Below are 22,774 nucleotides of genomic sequence, written 5' to 3'. Positions count from 1 at the left end.
CAGTCTCTGTAGTTTGTTTCGTGGTTCGTGGCTACCATCAAAAAATTCCACTCCCTTCTTCCACCAAACCCCTGGGCCTAAAACAAGCTTTTTCTTAAGGTATTTTTCATTGGGCCTTCTTTCTTGTTTCCCAATTGAGGTGTATAATAAGGTGTTTGGCATGGTCTTTCGTGCTGCTCTGTGTTCAATGAGCGTACAATCTAAACAGTAGTGCAGCATGGCAGGCGAGTGAGTGAAAGTATCTCCCAAACATCTCACTGCTTGTGGATTTGCAAATAACGTGGATAAATGTAGAATTGTGTAAGCGCAGGATTGTCTTAAGTGTTCTCTCTGAGTCGTGTTTAGGTCGCTTTTCTCAAGCCAGAGCAGCGAATAGTGTCCTTGCACAGAACAGTTCGCTTAACAGTCTCACGTGTTTGGTCTGACGAGATAACGAGGCTCTCCTCGATTATGTTGCTAAGGTGTCCCTTTAGATCCCTTTAGATCATGTCTGTTGGCGAAATTATCCATGTGTAGGGACGCGAGGGTAACCTGTGTACTCCTGTTCCTCAGCCTTAGCTCAGATCCAGAGCAATTTGTCCAACGGTCGAGTCAGTAGGTTTTTCCACGCACTCTTTTCTGATAGCGTGAGCTTGTTGCTTCTGTAGCTAGGTCGTCCATTCTATCACTTCTTACACAGCAACTATAGTTTCCACCAACTGTGTTTCCGCTTTCAAATTGTTGCGCTGGTCCATGGTCCATTTAGGAGTTAAAGGCCGACTGTTTAAGCAAGCTTCAATCTGTGCCAATAGTGTGGTCATCTCCTCAAAGGTGAGCTTGACATTACTTGCAACATGAAGCTTAAAGCTTTTAACAGCTGCCTCCCATAATCCGCCAAAATATGAGGGGAACGTTTAGGGATGAACTTCCACACGATCTGTTTGGAAGAACAAAACTCGGATATTTGACCTTGGGTGCGTTGTTCTTCAAGAATTCTCTGAGCTCTCGATTAGCCCCACGAAAGTTGGTACCATTATCACTCCATATCATGGATGGATGGCCACGGCGTGCCATGAAACGCCGGAGAGCAGCAATAAAGGCTTCCGTAGTTAAATCGGAAACAAGCTCCAAGTGTACGGCCTTTTCCCAAGATTGTTTGTCACCAATAGCACACAATGGTACAAGTGGCTTGTTTCAGTCAAATGAACCATCATTCTCATTTATTGATCAGGATGAAAAATTGCTACCGGCACCACCGCTATTCTCTTAGCCAAATGATATCCAAAACACCGCAACCTCAGTTTTGCAGCACACCAAAACAACCCAAATCTCAAACTCCAACAGTTCAGGGTGAAATCAGGAAGAGACGTATTCTCTCTCTGGCAACTTCTCGTCTGTCCTCTCGTGTCACACCCCTGAAATCGATTCAGACCCCTCGTGTGAAATCGATTAAGACCCCAAGCTTGAAGACCCCTCCTTTGAAATCAAGTGAGGCCCCTCGTGTGAAATCGATTCAGACCCCTCGTGGCGCACCCCTGAAATTGATTAAGACCCCTCGCATCACACCTCCTTCAAGCCGACTCATCAGAACGTAAATCAGAGGATGTTTAATCATAGGCAGGCCAAAATACCTCAAGCAGTCATTGAGCGATCAAGGAAGAACGTCATTGATGTGGATACGTGTACACCAAAAGCCACTAAAATCCTGTATTGGATACCTGAGCTTCGTCTAACTGTCTATGACAGGGAAGTTCTACTAAATTCACTTGGATGGTTGACAGACAATCTGATAAACGCGGCACAACAGCTTCTCAAAAGAGCGTTTCCAGCAGTTCCTGGCTTGCAGGATGTTATCAAAGGTATTGTCTTCTCATACGAGGTTGAAAGTGGGAAGTTCGTACAGGTCGTAAACAATCACCATGGCCATTGGCTCACAGTCTCTACTATCGGCACTCTTCACCCAGTGGTTAACGTGTATGACAGTATGTGTCGTTCTGTTAGCACGGGAGTCAAAGCTCAGATTGCAACTTTGTTGCATACGGAGGCCAAAGAAATCACTCTAAACTTCATGAACGTACACATTCAGGCAGGAGGATGTGACTGTGGCTTGTTTGCTATAGCCAATGCAACAGCTCTTGCTTTTGGCCACTCACCTGGAAGCTTCCAGTACAATCAACAAAAAATGAGGCAGCACTTGTTTCTTGCTTTCAAAAGCAACAAATACTACCTTTTCCAATTAAGAAGTATTGTCGTGCTCCTGACTCAATTGTGTCAATCGATACATACCCCGTGTACTGCCTATGCAGAATGCCAGAGATGGCGACTATGGAAAACTGGGTGGAATGCAGCACATGCAAGGAGTGGTATCATTACGACACCTGTGTGAACGTTCCTGCCGCTTTTCTCAAAAAATCAGCTGTTTGGCACTGTATGCAGTGCAGTGCTAAACCAGTCTTGAACTAAGACGTAACTGTTAACCGTCCATAAACTATGAACCATGCACCCGTACCGTCTGTATCTATTCCCGGACAGAACTTCGGCATTATAATTATATGTAGTAGTAGTAACATTATTTTATCAAGCTGTAAAACTGTCAATCTTTAATAGATCTTTCTGTTGAAAACTGAGTCTTAAGAATGTGGAGTGGAGGCCTCAAGGTCCACATGCTGCATGCAGCTCTATCTAGTACACCTGGCTGACAAGCTATAGGCTGCTATAGTTCCTGAATATTATGTGACTGCATCCCTTTACAGTCGTAATATGATGTGGAGAGGACCCTATAGGTTGCCCTACATACGCTCCTGGTCCAGAGATGTCTTTTTGTCTAGCCGGACTGATTATTTTAGGGGGGTACCAATTTTTTCTGAAAATTTCAGTCCCCGGACCGAAATTTTCATTGAAAAAATTCGTCCCCGGACCATTTTTCCAGTGACAGAACTACTAGTCAGAAACAATAGCAAGTACCTTGACACGTGACATCAATTGCAATGATAATATTATGAATGCATGCTGACGTTCAAAAAATTGTAACTGTGTTTGGCACGCTGTTGAGCGTGGAAAGGGAGTGCAAGAAGTTGGGAGCTCCAGAAGCAGAAGAATTAGCTTTGTTTAGGCTCTGTAGTACAGAAGCGCTAGCACTGCTTAGGAGACCCTATGTCTGATCTCACACCACTCACACACACACGCACACCCCACTGCTTTGGCCCTCCTCTCACCCCTTCATGGCAATCTCACACCCCCTCTGGGTTACCTGATGGCCCTAGCTCCAACACGCAAATACACTGCCCGTCTCCACTCTCCGATGATGATCAGACACTCCACCAGATGTAGTCCAGCTGCGGGGCAGGGGCGGCCAGGGCAGGTATATGTCAGCCACAGTTCTTTGGACATCATCCACGTACAGCACCAGTGTAAAGCTTCACTGATAGAGGACAAACACTTTAATGCCCCACTTACTTACACTTACCTCCAAATTTGCTCACGTACCAACGCTGATTACAGTACAGGGGTAACTGAGGATCACTTTGTACCTAGTGAAGAGTACGGAACGGACCAATCCAGACTGCAGCATGTGGCCCTCTACATACAAGCAACGCCACGGAAGTGGAACACTCAACTTTCACACCACTAGTCCTCTCGTCGGCATGGCAACAACAAGACTGTCATCAATGCTCATCGAAGAAACAGACCAGCTTAAGGTACTTCAACAATAATTTTTATTGTACTGATTCATCATCATCATTTAGTCAGTAACTTGCTTACCGTAAGTTGCATACTGGTTTCTGCCATGAGATCATGAGAACGATGATGAAATTGAACACCAACCCTCGAGTCTGTCGTCCCATACCACGTGCAAACGACAGAAAGTTCGACACATGCATTGCCGAGAACCCACTACAAATGTCCCCAACCCACAGGATTTTTGTGGTCCCTTCCCTTCCCTTCAGGAGAATATTCTTATTCACGGTTTCAAACTAATTTCTTCTCAACTACCGGCCCTACTCCATCTGAACTTCGCCATGTGTTACGGCAGGTTTCGACGTTGCTGTGAGGAAATACTCCCGTCTATATGGTTGATCTCTAGCGTATTTCAACGGCAGTTTCTTTTCCATACCTGTGGCTTGAGTTTAACTCACTCCGCTCCGCGCCTTAGCCAAAAGATTGTCCAGTGAGAGGCATATCTTCGTAAACGTTTAGACTGTTTAGACTGGCAGTTTTGGATGATAGCTGATTTTATTTCCATCGTGAAATTCACAGTAGAAAGCAGCAGGTCAAAAATGTTACACTATGTATACCCCATGCAGGGTCTGGAACAAACTACACACCCCCCTACCTGACTCTACGGATATCCAGTTGAGCTCCAGATTTAGCTTTGAACTAGCTCACCTAAGAGAGTAGTTTTTAGTTAGTAGCTGGACTCGGCTTTGCATGCTGTCCTGCATGTGCTACTAATTACTCGGGGGCAAAATCAAGAGAGCTTTTAAAAATCTCTCTTTCAAAATTTCTGGGCCGGCATACGCTAGTGATCACATGAAAATTAGTTTATCCATTGTGACTTGGTTAATGATATGGTTAATGATGTGACTTCATCAGTGATCGTTATTTTGGCCTTGCGTTTTTTGACAGCTACAATGGTGGAGCATGGAAGATGGTCAGCTGGTACCTCGTTAACATTTCCAATGTCATCTATTTGATTAGTTCTTGGTAGAGAGAGAGTGTAGTCGCCTTGAAATATTTGAATGTTTTGTTTTCGTTATGTTATGTTTCGTTTCGTTATGTAGTAGTTTCAGACTATCAATGTCTTCTTCCCACAGAGTGAGTGTGCAATTATCTGTGCTGTGCTTGGTCTTTGATGCGTCTCACATGGACTGAATTTGAGTATGCCTTTTGACCAGAATCTCCAAACGTTTGGAGTACTACAGTTGGTTAGGGAAATCGCAGCGCTGAGCTTGCTACTTTTGAAATCCAACAAGGCTTTGTCATCCACAATTTGAAGCACCTGTTCTGACGAGCAGGCCTCTCACACTCAGTGCTGCATGTGCATGTAATAATTATTGATAACGACATGTATATGTATATATGCCCGCACACCTGGCATCAGAGTCATCGGAGTTGGCCCTGGTTAGCTCGTCATTGGAGTTGGCAGCTCGTCATCTCGTCATCGCAGTTGGCCCTGGTTAGCTCGTCATCGGAGTTGGCCCTAGTTAGCGCTGGTGAGCTCGTCATCGGAGTTGGCCCTGGTTAGCTGGTTAGCTCGAGTTGGCCCTGGTTAGCTTTGGTTGGTTGTTAGCTCAACATCAGAGTGGGGTCAGTGCTAGTCACCCCATCTTCTGCACCCATCAAACAAGTAATATATGGTGAAGGATTTGATCCATATGGAATTGTCCACAGTGCTGTCTTCTGACATACGGTGATACCTACACGAAACGGGCATGGGCAAGAAACTCTTGTTGCACCCAAGCTAATATCTAGTGACTCTATACAGGTACTAGCATGATACTACAACATACATGCATGATATGCATGCACTATGCATGCACTATATATGGTACTGTATAATATATACTATTATATTATCAACAGCGTTTTATTTATTTATATCTTGGATTCGTTCATGCACCTGACTATCGAATCATAATTAACAGTTTTATTTGTACATTAATTGTGTTATAATTATAATCATTATACTATCTATACCTACGACATGCTAGACTGAGTCGAGCTGAGCTAGCGAATTTAAGAGTATATTATGTATGGTAAAGTCATTTAGTAACGGTCAGTCCAGTCTTGAAATAATAGTTACAGTTTGATCCCTAAAAACGGCACTTTCGAATTATGATCGCCCTCTATATATTTTCTTGTGATCGAGCATTCATTAAACATTTAAAACACATGCTTTGCAAAATTTCATTGATTATACCACAGTCATGGTACAGAGACTTAATGCACATTCGATGTAAAACTTTAACAGAAATTATGTTTAGGGAAGTGAGGTGAAGTGAAACGTAGTGACGTTTTGACTCTGGAAACTCTCAGCTGAAAAGTTATCAGAATTTAAAAAAAGCTGCTTACTTTTTTATTGAGATGCATCACTGGTAGCTCCAAACAGGTAAAAACCAAGAAGATCGATGCTATTCTTGACAGCCACCTACAGTACAGTACTACCTGTAGCTGTAGTTGTATAGAAGTATTCGTCCAAAGTTCATCCTTTTTATATACCTAGTCCACAGTAGTGTATATGCATGAGTCTAGTAGAATCATTGACAGTCACATGAGCTCTGCCTCACGATTTGCATATCGCTGAGTCAGCATATGGAAACCTTCCTGTTATTATCGCCTTTCCTAGCTGAGTGGCTATAGGTATCCACCATGGGATGGAGCTTGATAATCATGCACGGGAAGCCGTAAAGGTCAAAGTTCAATCAATCAATCAATAAGATTTATCCAACACACAGGAAAGGGAGCCTCTCGAGGTGCTCCCTAAAATTATAAGTAAAAGGGTATATGGGGTTGTGTTCACCTTTACAAAGGAGTTCGTCAACAGTCTAGGTGGTTCATGGTCTGGCAGCATGTATAGAGCAATTGTCGTACGATTTGTTCCAGCAGCTCTGTTCCATTTTGCTTCAATCCATCGAGCTGCTCGCTTTTGAACATTTTCTAGTTTGTGGGGTGACCACACAGGGGCGGCCTGACCAAAGCTGAAAACGCTTCGTTGATTTCGCTGTTTTCGATGAGTGGTGGAGGTTCAGGATCTTAGTGGCTTTTGCTACTGCATGGTTTGTCTTGTTATCAATTAGCAGTCCAAGGTATTGTCACCCATTCAAGAGTCGTGTTGTTGATTCTGTAATTGAATGTTGGGGTCAGTTTCTTATTGGTAATGCACAAGACTTTGCACTTGCTGATATTGAAATTAAGTTGCGACCATGATCATCTTGCAGGGTTTGGCATTGTCATTGATTGTTCAAATCATCAGCAAACTGTGGGAGGTGGTGGGTTTCTGTGTTGTGAAAACGGAGACGAAATAATTGTTTAAGGCAGTACATTTATCGGTAGTGGTGCTCAGTGTCCTGCCGTGGTATTGGAGTAGCCCCCTCTTATTCTTGAGATCCAGTTCCAGAATCACTTTGGAGAGATGTAAATGGATTTCGATATATAGCAACTGTGGTTCATATTGTTTTGATTTGATATCCTACGCTTTTTCGATAGTACTTTGATTGTGCTATCCGATAGCCAGGAGAGTATTGCTTGGTCAGCAGCAGTGAGAAGTAGATCATGACGAGCAATGATCAATAGAATGGCACGGAGTAGTTCATTGAATAAGTTGCCGCTTTCAACGCTTTCTTGAAATTGTGATAGGTTAACTTGTTTGGGTTCCAGCTGTTCAATTACATTAACATCCTCAACTAGGTTTGGGTTAGTATTAGGTCCAGTACGTTGCTGTTTCTTGTAGACATGCGCACAGTTTTATAATTTCACACATGGATGGAGATGGCAATGTTCCTGTTCCAGTTAATATCGGGCATGTTGAAGTCACCACAGCTTGGTGGGTTGGTGAGATGCTGTTGAGTGTGTTTTGGAGTTCATCCGGATTGTTCTTTGTTCTTTGAGGATGGTGGACGATACCAAGCAGCGAAGACTTAGAACCGAGAGAAGTTTCGACCCATAAAATTTCTGACTCGACGTCTTACGATTGAGAGGGAATTACTTGACTCTCTCGAAGTGTTAAACTACATTTCTCTTTGATGCACATAATTATTTTTGTACGGGTGATCAAACCTAGAGCTAAAGTGATACGCTAAAGTGATCAAGCTATTAAATTGTATTTCCCTCGTAGCAGTTACATGATGCTGGCACTGCTGAATCCTTCGTCTTCACAAACAGAGGCGTAGTGGCTTCTTTCGATCTCAGTAGAGTGTTTCTCTGTATTAATTAATAAAAGGGACAATGGACAAGCAACTGGTATTTTGGACTTATACCTTCAATGCTCATCACTTTGTCTGTCTGCTCTGTAATCGCTTCCGGTGCAGTCCGTTTCCCGTTTCCAATCCACACGTATAAGTATGATGGTTTTCAGAGTTCTTGCATTTGCTATGTCTAGAGCGGAAGTGAATAAATCACATGTTGTTGATGGGGCGGGACTAGTAAGCCGGCCGAGTTGTTTCTAAAATAACGCACTGAGCGCTAGAGAACATTGACTTACAAACTAGTTAATCACATATTTAATGGTGATCATTTCCATATTTAATCAGTTGTGCGTATCATTGATTTCTTTCATATATCTATAAACATTGGAGTTCTAACAACTGATCAAATAGGGTTATCCCTTATTATTTATGATATGCACAACTCCTCAGTGCATAAGCAAACATTAGCAGGCCTAAAGCTAACTCTCCCAAGCTGATCAAAAACACATCCTCTAATTAAGGAGCACCAGTCGAGATCGAAAACAATGCCAGTCATCCAGTGCCCAATAGAGGATTGTGAGTACGAGACACCTGATGTAGAGTCAGTGGTCGCTGCTGCACTAATAACAGCCCACGCAACAAGTCACCAGACACGAAATGGCTCGGCACACGTTGAAAAGGTCAAAAGACCAACTGTATCGTCCGCAGGCACAACCCAGGACTGGCAATACTTCAAATCAAGATGGGACGATTATGTAAGAGCGACCAGACTGAGGGGCACTGACAAAGTCATCCAATTGTTGGAATGTTGCGATGACCAGCTCCGCAAAGATCTCACCAGGAATGCTGGAGGCACTCTCACAGGGAAAACAGAGGACGAAGTACTTGCAGCCATAAGGGGACTAGCTGTTCGAGAGGAGAACACGATGGTAGCCAGGGTGACCCTCCATAACATGCGACAGGAACGAGATGAACCAATACGTGTATTCGGAGCTAGGCTAAGAGGTCAGGCCAGCATATGCAAGTTTCAGAGGCAGTGCACAAACTGCGAGGCCGATGTAGACTACACGGAGGCTATGCTTAGAGACGTGCTCTGCAGGGGGCTTGAAGATACCAAAGTACAGATGGACCTGTTAGGCGACAAGAACCAGGACATGACGTTGGAGCAAGTCTTGACATTCGTTGAAGCCAAGGAGGCGGGTAAGAGATCAGCAGCTCGACTACTACTACCACAATCAACGGACGCGATGACCAGCAGCTCGTATCGGAAGCAGAAGAAACCATCTCCCCTTGCCACACCCCCCAAGAACCAAGAAGCCTGCACATACTGTGGCACTAAGGGCCATGGAAAAAACTCGCCAACTAGAGTCAGGCGAACTGAATGCCCTGCCTTTGGTACCACATGCACTCACTGTGGCAAAGATCACCATTTTGAGAAAGTTTGCAGGAACAAGAACCACACACGATCAACCGACCATGAAGATAACATCTCTGACACATTATGCGGGTTGACATCAACGGACACCACCGGAAGCATCACGTTGGACCACCACATTTTCGACCCATCCACAGACAAATGGTACAGGCGGCCATCCAAACCTCAACCGTACATCAGGCTATGAACGAGCATCGAACGTGAAGACTATAACCACTTTGGATATGTCCTCAGTGCGCACACAACACCACAACACACAACACACACAACACACAACACACTTTCATCAATGCCATGGCCGACACAGGGTGTCAAAGCTGTCTAGCAGGATTGAACATTGTGAAAAAACTTGGCCTATCCACAGTGGACCTGTTACCTGTTACCCTCAAAATGCACGCAGCAGACGACCGTAATATACCAATCCTGGGGGCCACGATTCTCAGATTGTCCGGAACAAGCAGCAAGGGTGAAGCAGTATCCACAAGGCAGATTGTCTACATCACCAAGCACACCGATAAACTCTTCCTCAGCAGAGAGGCTTGTACAGATCTAGGGATCATCCCAAGTCAGTTCCCATTGGTCAATAAAACAACGGAACCCAGTCAAGGAGACTCCATTGGCGCCACAAACACCCCTCAACAGGAATACCAATGTCAATGCCCGAAGAGGACACAACCGCCACCAGTCCCCACAACGCTCCCGTACCCTGCCACAGAAGAGAACAGGGCGAAGCTCCAACAGTACCTGCTTGATTCCTACCAATCTAGCACCTTCAACACTTGCGAGCACCAAACACTCCCACTTATGGAAGGCCCCCCGATGCGACTCATGATAGACCCACAAGCCACCCCCACTGCCCACCACACCCCCATACCAGTCCCGCTACACTGGCAAGAAGAAGTCAAGGCTGGTTTGGACAGAGACGTGCGGCTTGGCGTCCTGGAACAGGTACCAATAGGTGCACCAGTCACATGGTGCCATCGCATGGTAATTTGTGCCAAAAAGACAGGAAAACCGAGGAGAACCATCGATTTCAGCCCCTCAACACATATGCCACCAGGGAAACACACCACACACAGTCCCCCTTCCATCAGGCACGATCAGTCCCCCATGGAAAAAGGAAAACCGTCTTCGATGCTTGGAATGGTTACCATAGCGTACCCCTCCACCCCAATGACCGACACTTCACTACCTTCATCACCCCGTGGGGCCGCTATAGATACTGCACTGCCCCCCAAGGTTATATAGCCTCAGGAGATGGATATACGAGAAGATATGATGAGATCACGTCCTCCATTCCCAACAAAACAAAGTGCGTTGATGATACACTCCTATGGTCTGACACAATAGAAGAAAGTTTCTTCCAAGCAGCTCACTGGCTGGACGTCTGTGGCCGCAACGGGATAACACTCAACCCTGACAAGTTCACGTTCGCTCAAAACAACGTTGAATTCGCTGGCTTTGAGATTACCCTTGACACTGTGAAACCATGCCAGAAATTCATTAGTGCAATAACCAACTTCCCTACTCCCAACCTCACCGACGTCCGGTCCTGGTTTGGCCTAGTCAACCAAGTGTCATACACATTCAGCATGGCGGAAGCCATGTTGCCCTTTCGAGAACTACTCAAACCAAGCAATCAATTCTACTGGGACGATTCGCTTCAGCAAGCATTCGAAAAATCAAAACTCACTATCACAGAAGAAATCAACCACGGTGTCAGAATCTTCGATAAAACCAAACACACATGCCTCGCAACAGATTGGTCCAAGCAAGGTATTGGCTATTGGCTATTCCAAAAGCACTGCCACTGCCCTGCTAACGCTCTCTTCTGCTGTAAAGATGGATGGAAAATCACCATAGTCGGCAGCCGCTTCACCCACCCTGCTGAATCCAGATATGCTCCTGTGGAAGGTGAAGCCTTAGCAGTCGCAGATGCCCTCGACAAAGCACGCCACTTCGTCCTAGGTTGCAAATCCTTGACCATCGCAGTAGATCATAGACCACTGCTCAAGATTTTTGGTGACAGATCCCTCGACCAGATATCCAACACACGTTTAAGGAACCTTAAAGAGAAGGCCTTGCGTTACTCCTTCAACATATGGTCCACATCCCAGGCGTCAAAAACAAAGTATCAGACACTCTCTCAAGGTACCCTACCGGCGATCACCAGCCAGGCAAACTGATCCTCCCGGACGACATCCATTGCATCCAGAATGACGTAAGCGACACCTCCACACCACCGCTGAAGATACCTACCCAACTAATCTCTGGTGTCTCCATCGACCAACTCCATCCAACCATAGAAGATGACAAATTGAGGGAACCTCTGATCTCATCACTACATTCCATACAAACCGTCACTTGGGATCAAGTCCAAACCGCCACCTCTTCGGATGACAGCATGCTCCTCCTCATCTCGAAGATGGTATCCCCGACTCCAAACACTTATTACCATCACCCATTCGAGAGTATCACCCATTCAGGAAGCATCTATACTGCATTGACGGGGTTATCCTCTATAAAGACCGAATTATTGTGCCACCTTCTCTGAGGCCGTCATGCTTATCAGCCTTACACGCAGCTCACCAGGGCACATCTACCATGATATCGAAAGCTGAAACATCCATCTTTTGGCCCGGTATCACCAATGACATACAATCAACCAGAGCAAATTGCTCACATTGTAACAAGATGGCCCCATCCCAAGCAGCCCTACCACCCATCCCCCCAATTCTCTCGAAGTACCCATTTCAGTGCATATGTGCTGATTACTTCAACCACCAAGGCCACAACTACCTCGTCATCGTTGATCGCTACTCTAATTGGCCTATAGTGAACAAAGCCAAGGATGGTGCAACCGGTTTAATCAACACTCTCAGACGTACCTTCGCGACCTACGGCATCCCAGACGAGCTCTCATCAGATGGCGGGCCAGAATTTGTCGCCCATAATACTCAACAATTCCTATGGACCTGGGGAATCCACCATCGTCTCAGCTCCGTAGCATTTCCCCACAGTAACTGTAGAGCAGAAATCGGTGTCAAGACTATCAAGCGATTGATCACTGGAAATGTCGCCAGCAGCGGTGACCTTGACATTGACACATTCCAGCAAGCCATCCTCCAATATAGGAATACACCAGACCCTGCCACAAAACTCTCACCAGCCATGTGCCTCTTTGGCAGACCGATTAGAGACCTCATCCCAATCTTGCCTGGCAAATATCATCCTCACCCCACATGGAAGGACACGCTACACCAAAGAGAAGTGGCATTAAGACACCGACACATGACACACCAGGAAAAATGGAGCGAACACACAAAACCCCTTCAACCTCTACGCATCGGTGACACTGTAAGGATACAAAACCAGGTTGGACAACATCCTACCAAATGGGATCGCACTGGCTCAGTCATCGAGGTACACCAGTATCACCAATATCTCGTTCGTGTGGATGGCTCAGGACGACACACTCTCCGCAACAGGAAATTCCTCCGCAAATATACCCCTACGCACCCTTCCCCACGACCAAGATCTATACTGGATGATCTGGCTCACCTACCTCCTGCCCTCCAACCCACACCTCCACTACCTCTCCCAATCCAGGTTCCACTCACACCGCTTGACGGGCCACCATCACCAGCCCCATCCCTGCCACCTGCCTCCCTTCCTCCCAACCCTCCCCTTGTGCCTGATTCAGTCCCCACTTCCTCCTCCGTACCACCTCTGAGAAGATCGACCCGCTTACGCCGACCACCTGACCGGCTTTGGACTCAGACTTTAACCTTGTGGTCTTCCCCCATTAAAGTCTTAGGGGGAGATAGAGAACATTGACTTACAAACTAGTTAATCACATATTTAATGGTGATCATTTCCATATTTAATCAGTTGTGCGTATCATTGATTTCTTTCATATATCTATAAACATTGGAGTTCTAACAACTGATCAAATAGGGTTATCCCTTATTATTTAAGCGCGGTAAATTTGAGCGGTAAATTTGAATGATGGCGGCGCCTACTCAGGATTGGGACCTTCAATTATTGCTGAATCAGCTAAAACGCAGCCACGCCCACGACTTTTAATATGTTTTGTGTGTAAAAATTCTGGATAGCTACTTATCGTTGGTGTTCTAAACCTTCCTTTTAGCTAGTATATGGCGCTATATTAGTGCCATAATTCAAGGGGGGGGTATACTTTTTTGGTATACTTTTTCATTAGGGGGTATACTTTTTTTTATTAGGGGTTTTCATTTGGGGGTATACTTTTTTTTATTGGGGTATACGTATACTTTTTTATTAGGGGGTATACTTTTTCTCATTAGGGTATACTCTTTTCATTAGGGGGTACACTTTTTCATTAGGGTGTACACTTTTCATTAGGGGGTACACTTTTTCATTAGGGTGTACTCTCTTTTCATTAGGAGGTACATTTTTTTCTAGGGTATAATTTTTTTTCATGAGAGCAGTATAGGAGAACAGAGAACATTATTCAGTATACTTTTCAAAATTCACTGGAGCCCTTATTTATGGGCTCCTGATAAATCGATGACCATTTCCAGAAGGCATTTGACTTATTGATCGACCTTTGACCTGAACACAAGAAATTCAGAGGAGGCTGGAACCACTTGACCTTAGTCAGTTAATTAATTAAGGTCACTAAATAGGATTTCTTCAAACTTCTCTTTCAGACTACTTCAAGTCTAGTTTTAGTGTCTGTAAGTTTCTGTAAGTTTTAATACAGGGGGGGATCAATTTTATTTCGCCAATTTTGTAGAGATAGGATAAAAAGTCAGCTCTTGTACTAGCCTCAATATCGTGAGCGGCTTGTTCTCGAGGGAAACGCACAACTGGCTTTGACCATAGGATAGGCAACGCCCAGCACTTCCGTTGGATGAGGCGAGCTGCTAAAAAGGGCCGTGTAATGAGCAAAAGGGGTGTGTGCACCAGTAAAGAGTTTGTAGTTACTGTGCTCTTGATGTCACCAGATACACTTTAATAGATCATGTACAGTAAGAGCAGGAGAGGTACGCAAACTTTCTGGACTTCGGACAAACGTTTCATGGTGCTGCTACTACTTCACTGCATTGAGAGCTGAAAAATATGCTTTGTTCCATGCAGTTATAAACACACTTTAATTCTGTGAACAAGCCGCTGACTTTTGATCGTTTTGAACAAAATTGGCAAAATAAAAATTGATCCCCCCCCCTGTATAATAACGTTTTAAAACTTACAGACACTAAAACTAGAGCATTAAAGTGCAAACCCTCGGCTGGTGACATGATAATAAAGATAGCATGTAGCATGTATGACCAGCACAGCAACTCAATAGCTAAACACTGGAGGCATGGCATGCTGAAACATTGAGTGGTATATACATGACATGCACTGTGGACTGGGATCACAGCAAAGAAGCTTAGGCTTAGAGAGTCCTGCCAGGCTGGAGTATATAGGATCCAATAGGATCCAGCAACCAGTCACAATTTTTCTATTCTATTGTTCTTGGTACAGGATCACTTCAGCTGCAAATACGTAGTCAGCAGAGGTAGACAATTCTAGCTTTCTACTTTAGTGACCCTGTTCCATTCACTTCAGCTGTAAGTAACCCATGTGGAAAAATCACGATGTAACATAGGGTATCTCGAATAAAGGCCGCGTGTAGTTAGCAGCTGCCAACAGGAAAGTTTAGCTTTTGCTCGCTTTTAATCGACAAAGAAACTTTAACATCAAAATCTGCCACTATTTAAAGCAAGATATTGTTGTGTGAAGGCTATCTATGCTGCAAACGCAGCGCTATGGCATCTAGGTGAGTAGAGATTCTCGTAACAAACAAACAAACAGACAAACAGAGCACTGAAGTGCAAACCCTCGGCTGGTGACATGATAATAAAGATAATGCAGTGTATGACCAGCACAGCAACTCAATAGCTACTGGAGGCATGGCATGCTGAAACATTGAGTGTCACATGAGACATGCACTGTGGACTGGGATCACAGCAAAGAAGCCTGGAGTCTTAGGCTTAGTAGAGAGTCCTGCTAGGCTGGAGTATATAGGATCCAGCCACCAGTCACAATTTTAGCTCCTGGTACAGGATCACTTCAAATATGTAGTCAGCAGAGGTAGCTTTCTTCTTAGACTTAGTGACCCTGTTCCACTGTTCCTGGTACAGGATCACTTCAGCTGTAAGTAACCCATGTGGAAAAATCACAATGTAAATTGGGTATCTCGAATAAAGGCCGCGTGTAGTTAGCAGCTGCCAACGGTAGCTTTTGCTCGCTTTTATTCGACAAAGAAACTTTAACAGCAAAATGTGCCACTATTTAAATCAAGATACTGTTGTGTGAAGGCTATCCATGCTGCAAACGCAGCGCTATGGCATCCAGGTGAGTAGAGATTCTCGTGACAAACGACAAACTAGAGCACTAAAGTGAAAGTGCAAACCCTCGGCTGGTGACATGATAACATGATAATAAAGATAATGCAGTGCATGTAGGCTACATGTAGCCAGCACAGCAACTCAATAGCTAAACACTGGAGGCATGGCAACATTGAGTGGTACATGTCACATGAGACATGCACTGTGGACTGGGATCACAGCAAAGAAGCCTGGAGTCTTAGAGTCCTGCCAGGCTGGAGTATATAGGATCCAGCAACCAGTCACAATTTAGCTTTTATTGTTCCTGGTACAGGATCACTTCAGCTGCAAATACGTAGTCAGCAGAGGTAGATAATTCTAGCTTTCTACTTAGTGACCCTGTTCCATTGTTCCTGGTACAGGATCACTTCAGCTGTAAGTAACCCATGTGGAAAAATCACAATGTAAATAGGGTATCTCGAATAAAGGCCGCGTGTAGTTAGCAGCTGCCAACGGGTAGACAAAGAAACTTTAACATCAAAATCTGCCACTATTTAAATCAAGATATTGTTGTGTGAAGGCTGCAAACAGCGCTATGGTGAGTAGAGATTCTCGTGACAAACAAACAAACAGACAAACAAACCAACAGACTACTATACCCGCTGGCCGCGGCATGGCCTCGGGTAACGACTACTATACCCGCTGCACGGCCTCGGGTAACTAAATTGAAGTAGTCTGAAAGAGAAGTTTGAAGAAAATCCTATTTAGTGACCCTTCAAGTGGTTCCAGCCTCCTCTGAATTTCTTCTGTGTTCAGGTCAAAGGTCGATCAATAAGTCAAACGTCTTCTGGAAATGGTTATCAGGAGCCCATAAAAATAAAGGGCTCCAGTGAAAAGTATACTGAATAATGTTCTCCTATACTGCTCTCATGAAAAAAATTGTACCCCCTTATGAAAAGAGTACACCCTAATGAAAAAGTGTACCCCCTAATGAAAAAGAGTATACCCTAATGAAGAAGTGTACCCCCTAATGAAAAGAGTATACCCTAATGAAAAAGTATACCCCCTATAATGAAAAGAGTATGCCCTAATGAAAAAAAGTATACCCCCTAATGAAAAAGTATACCCCCTAATGCAAAAAAGTATACCCCCCTTGAATTATGGCACTAATATAGCGCCATAGTAGTAGGTAGTTTAAAGGCTTAAGCAGACATTTCCGCTGGGAGGGAGCATCATGTTCTATTTAGAGTAAGTTATTAGCCTATAAAAATATAAATGTCACTTATTGTCAGCTGTAAGACTAAGTTTTTCACCTTTGGCCAAAGAAGTGGCTCCCTCCCAGCAGATATGTCTGCTTAAGCCTTTGAACTACCTACTACACTAAGAATTAAGAGCTAAAAGGAAGGTTTAGAACACCCTTTTTAGAACTAAAAAAGACAAGTAGCTATCCAGAATTTTTACACACAAAACATATTAAAAATCGTGGGCGTGGCTGCGTTTTAGCTGATTCAGCAATAATTGAAGGTCCCAGTCCTTAATATACCTGAGTCAAGTAACAGAATAAGTGCATACAGTGAGGATCTGAGATGGAGGATGGTGTGGCAAAGGGAAGCTTTGGGCCTTTTAAACAGAGAAGTTGCTACATCAACTGTTTCCCGAACAATGGTTCTGTTTCATGCTACTGGTTCAGTAACAAAGCGCACCTATCCCAAAGACAGAGCATCAAGAAAGCCTTGCCAGCTACTCATATTGAATTCTGTGATTCAAAGTCCAGGCATTTTTCTGCAGAAAAAGATTGAAGAGTTGCTCTTGGTGAGCTCTGTAAATTTATTTACCAAAGTGGTTTCACTCGTCAAAGACTCCGCATTCTTAAGAGAGCAGTACAAATATGATGTATCATGTATCAGTTGTATTTGTGTATCAGTTGTATTTGTTGATGAGACTGGGGCCGATAGACGTAACACAATGAGAAAATATGGATACAGTTTGCGAGGACGACCAGCAGTGAACCATTCTTTGCTGATGGTTCTTGAGAGAGGATATTGGCTGCATTTCCCTTCAAGACGTCAAAACTGTCAAAGGTACCAGTAATGGTGACACGTTTTATGACTTTGTACGGGATTCTGTTGTTCTGTTCACTCCTGACCAAGAAGGTGAAGTCTGGCCGTAAAAGCCAGCTTGACAGTAGTAGTGATGTAGAAACACTCATACTTACTAGCCCAGAAGATTGTCGTGGCTGGATTGAACATCCAGGTATATACAACATCAATTGACTTTGTAAACACATTAATTTTTCACAGTTTGCCATAAATATAATAACAAACAGTAACATACAGTTTCCGAATAGATCCAATAATTAGAATTAGTTCCTCTGTACTAAGAATTCCATCCGAAGTTGAAGCTGGAGATTGGTTTTCGTTTCGGCCTTTTATAATCAGCAAAGGACAAGCTCTCTCTACGAGCACGCTTAGGGTACTTCCTTGAAATGCCGTTGTGAATCCCTGTGGTTATCCATAAACGCAGCCTAGGGTCGCGTAATTCTATAAATGTTTTTTCCACTTCTTCCTCTTTCCCTTGCCGATATGTGCTTCCCCGTTTAGATGTAACTGTAGACCTTCCATCACACCAAAGCGATACAGTTCCACCAGTGGGGTACTTCTTGTACATCATTAGTTACAACCCAAGTTTTGGACTGCTGGCTGCCAGAAATCCACCAGTTGGTTTGGCACCCGAATTCTTCAATAAGCTTTATCTTAAGAGGAAGGGCAGGAATGATTCCAACTGCTGATTCAGCCCTTTTTGAGGTTATGGCCTCCCTCATTTAGTAGTCCTGAACCACATGGTGGTAAAAAGATCACTAATCATGGCTTCCAGCTCTATAGGAGGGCTGCAGAACATGGGAAACACCTGTTTCGCAAACTCTGTGATACAGAGTGTATTCTATATATACCCCTGGTTTATGGAAAATAATTAGTGATCCAAATGATGGTGAGAAAATAAAAGAAATTGCAAACATCTCACCCAGTCATTGCACACTAAAATAAATGTACACTTTTACTCAATCAGAGCATTGTCATGAAATTGGGCAGTTTTGTATGGTGTGTGCTTTGAAAAGTCTCTATAACGAATGTCAGCAAAACTCTGTCGTGTGTCCATCAGCTGTATATTCTAATATGAAAAGTAAGATCAGATAAACGTTCTAGACATAAGTACGTATACCTCTCACCTAATTTCTGAATGAAAGGGTTGTTAATTCGCTGGAGACCAAATCAGCAAGAAGATGCCCATGAGTTTTTGCTGGGGATGTTTGACCACATCAATTATGACCTCAAAATAAGAAAAGAGTGGGTGTTGATGTTAAAAACTTTTTGTGCATGTTTTCATTTTGTATATAGCTCATCACCTTCAATGCTTGATAATACAATGATGAATACAATGTGGTCATCAGGTATGTAAGACAATGTCCGTATTATAATTATGCTCTTGCAACATGCAATGCAGTGCAATGTAATGAATGTAAGCAAGCATCAACTACCATTACCAATTCCACTAACATTCAAGTTGAAATGAAAGTAGGTGACTCCTATTGATCCTATATTATATAATTACGCTGTTAAGCAAATTCAGTTTTCAAAAAACACAGTTACATGGACGCAACCAATATTACTGTAATAGGTATGTAAAAGCTTTTTGAAATTTATGATACGCACTTATATTTAATGCTCACAGCTGTTGTGCTTCAAGGGATGCTTGTCAACAGAGTGGTTTGGGTGAGACATCCCAGGTTTTAGTACTGCATATGAGGAGGTATACATAATGATTATAATATTAATTGAGAGTTTGTTCATGTTACATATACCTATAGATTTGCTCAAAACCTTTCTGGTTACACAAAGAACAACACGAAATTTGTATATCAAGAGCTCCTTAACCTTAATATGTGCTATTCACCACAAAATCCGGTAATTAATTATTGACTTAATTGGTTATGGTGGAAACTGAAATGGGTACATTACGCATTGGAAAACAGTACACCTTGATGGCGTTCATTGTACATGAAGGTGACAGTCCACATTCTGGTCACTACTACACATGTGTAAAAAGAAATGCTACTTGGTATAGGCTGAGTGATGCAAAGGTGATTCGAATACACACAGCACCCGCATTGTAATACACTATTATAACTATATAGGTGCGTCCAATATCTCTAAGAGATGTGTTGATGGAGAAGCCTTACATTATGTAGCCTATCAACAACAGAAGAGGTATGCATGCTTTGTACTGTGATCAAAAGCATTATACATTATAATTAGGATGAATCATTAAAACTTGAAAAGACACAGTGCGAGCTCTGTGATGAAATTGTTCAGGCTAATTGTAATGGTGTGCCTATTGCACTTGCCACATCCTTGCAAAATGTTGCAAGTGTTATGAAATATTTGCACACCAAAAATGGTGTGAGCAATGTATACAATGACACACGGAGCACCCTTCCTACACAAAACGGTGAGTTTCGACAGTTTTATTCTCTACAGTTTTGCATAAGCATACAGAGCACATGAGGACTCTTTCAGAGAAGAATGGCCCAACTGTTTTGGTAAGCCCTGGAACCACAAGCAATCCAAGTGTGGGTGATGTAATCTATCAAGAAAGTTGGTGACATCACCCACACTTGAATGGGTTGATAGATCCCACACTTGGATTGGTCAGTGTGCAAATTCCAAGGTTGTGACAGATACAGCGCATACATCTGATGTACAGTATGCCTACGTTCGATACTCTCTCTCTATCATATACTCTTGGTATTATGCATGCCTGGGTAATATTCATAGGAGGTCCAACATGCGTATGACATTGATTAACATCCAGGCCAATACACTAGCACTTGTAGTGATTTGTGCACGCATGTCGAACCTCCTCTGCATGGCAATATCAGGTCAATATAATTATACTGGATGATTGATGATAATTATATTGAGCAAAAGCATGAGTAATAACCTGGTATATACTGTACCACTATATCCCTATTCAGATGTATTGCAGCTCTGCAGCAATGATATTTTAGCACTTAAAAGAAACGTGTGACAGTATTGTAGACGAAGATATATCTACTATTCAAAGATATTTCTCAAAAGATGCATGGGAACTACTAAAGGTACTAAAGGAAAAAGGCAGTATTATTCAAAGAAAAAGGTTTTACAGTATATGGATACATATTTACAGTTAGTGACAAAAGAACAAAATGGCAGTGTGCAGCATGCCCAAGAGTGACGACTAAGCTAAACATGATTATGTGCGATATGTGCGATATTTGCTTGGATTGGTACCATTGGTAAGCAAGTGTTACCGCTTTTGATAATTAATGCACTCTATCAATGGCAAGCCCCACGTCCTCAGCCCCCTAGGTGCCATAATGATGAGGAGTTAAATTCTTACTGCTTACCGGCTTTTACACATGTAGGTCGTGTGTTCACATAGATACAGCAAGCTTGGAAAAGACAATGTGCATCTAACATAAATCTGTTCCTATAATATATGTAAGTGTTCTCACCTTTTCATTAATCATTTTGTTAAGCCCTTGAGTGCATGCTCAGGGGCGTAGGCAGGAATTTGAGGAAGGGGGGGCTGAGCTGTTCGCGCCAGAAACTACTTGGCGCAGAGCGCCGAAAATTCCGGTGACCAGGAGCCACACCCCCTAATTAATGACTCATTGCGCATGTGCAAGAAATAGCCACACCTTGCTTCAATTAATAATACTGCTAAAGCTAGCTAGCTAGCCGTAGCTAGCTAGCTTAGTTCTGTTGCACTAAAGAATCAAAGTTACTAGTATAGTATAGCTAGCTCTTGGACATGCTGTTTGTCTGCCACTAATCTATACCAGTAATTCCCAGGCTGAAGACTCATCAGAGAAGGTGGAGCTCTTAGTGTAGTTTTTGCAGAGAAAGGGGGGGCTCCAGCCCCCAAAGCCCTCCCCCTCCCTACGCCCCTGATGCTAATGATGAGGGACTGAAGAAAGCTAGCTAGGAGAGCACAAACTGAGACCGCGCCCCATTTGATTCAAACATACTTGCTGACTCAGCAGTTGGAATCATTCCTGTGTCTAGCCGCTTTGCATCTGAATAGCTGTCACAGATTGGAATTTAACCTTATGGCTAGGCGAAGACATTTTTTATTAGGCCACTCCAAGTGATACTCTGGTTTCTGGTCCACCGCCCGCATCAGATTTTATTCTTGGATTTCTATCTCATTAATTGGATTTCTATCTCATTATTTCTACTACGCATGCGCAGAATGGTCCATGTGGTACAAAATAGTGTGATAATGATATTCATTTGCAAAATAATGAGATTCATAAGGTGAAATTGAATGAGAAAAGCCGCCCGCCCGCATGCAATTAGAAAAACTTCAGGACCAGAAACCAGAGTGTCACTTGGAGTGGTCTTAGGATTAATCACCTTCACTGTCCCTGGTATTGCACTACTACATGTAGCAACGTTCGTCACATTAACTGAATTAGCAGCAGCAGACGTTCTTATTGGTAAAGTCCCTTGAACTGGTAGAGATAGGCTACCTCGAGCAACTTGATTTATAGGAGGCAGATTTATAGGCAGTTGCTTCTGCGCTGCTGAGGTACCACGTGGCAATTAATGTCGCAAGAATATCACGTGAGAGTGTACTTCCGCTCTAGACATTGCAAATCAAGAACTCTGAAAACCGCTGTACTACAGCGGTTTTCAGAGTTCTTGCATTTGCAATGTCTAGAGCAGAAGTACTTGTCACGTGAACCATTACGTAACAAGATTGAATTTCTACCTCATTCCAAACCGATTTTTTTCCAATACATGATTTAAGAGAAAATCAACCTTTGGAAATAGCCTTTGCAAGCCTTTTGCATCCCGCTGAAGCTATCTTTGAGATTGTAAGCAGTTCAAATAGTTTTGTGAGCTACTATTAGCAACACAAGACTGGATGTCTGGAGCTAAGAGAGATTCTACTGTCTGTATGATATGACTCATCAGCTTGCAGCAACACAACATGAGTAGTCAGGCCGGGGCAAGCCACTTCAACCAGTTCCTTATAATAGTTCCTTATAATACTGG

At 43.4% G+C, this 22,774-nt stretch overlaps 4 protein-coding genes across 4 annotated transcripts in view; 3 read left to right on the top strand and 1 right to left on the bottom strand.

The window, feature by feature from the left end:
* The window catches only part of LOC135346659 (F-actin-capping protein subunit alpha-1-like), a 149,716-nt gene that overhangs the window by 41,033 nt on the left and 85,909 nt on the right, over positions 1-22,774 (bottom strand). The window lies entirely within an intron of this gene.
* LOC135346655 (uncharacterized) lies at positions 6,664-9,513 on the top strand. The gene has a single exon (XM_064544351.1). It carries the CDS (start codon positions 8,429-8,431, stop codon positions 9,503-9,505), a length of 1,077 nt encoding a protein of 358 aa, XP_064400421.1. The 5' UTR covers positions 6,664-8,428; the 3' UTR covers positions 9,506-9,513.
* On the top strand, positions 9,613-10,566 carry LOC135346657 (uncharacterized). The gene has a single exon (XM_064544355.1). The coding sequence runs from the start codon at positions 9,613-9,615 to the stop codon at positions 10,564-10,566; it is 954 nt and encodes a 317-aa protein (XP_064400425.1).
* LOC135346650 (protein ALEX-like) lies at positions 11,923-13,155 on the top strand. The gene has a single exon (XM_064544344.1). It carries the CDS (start codon positions 11,923-11,925, stop codon positions 13,153-13,155), a length of 1,233 nt encoding a protein of 410 aa, XP_064400414.1.

Source organism: Halichondria panicea, chromosome 13 (assembly GCF_963675165.1).
Source record: "Halichondria panicea chromosome 13, odHalPani1.1, whole genome shotgun sequence".
NCBI lineage: Eukaryota > Metazoa > Porifera > Demospongiae > Suberitida > Halichondriidae > Halichondria > Halichondria panicea.
This window is presented reverse-complemented; position numbering and strand designations above follow the sequence as displayed.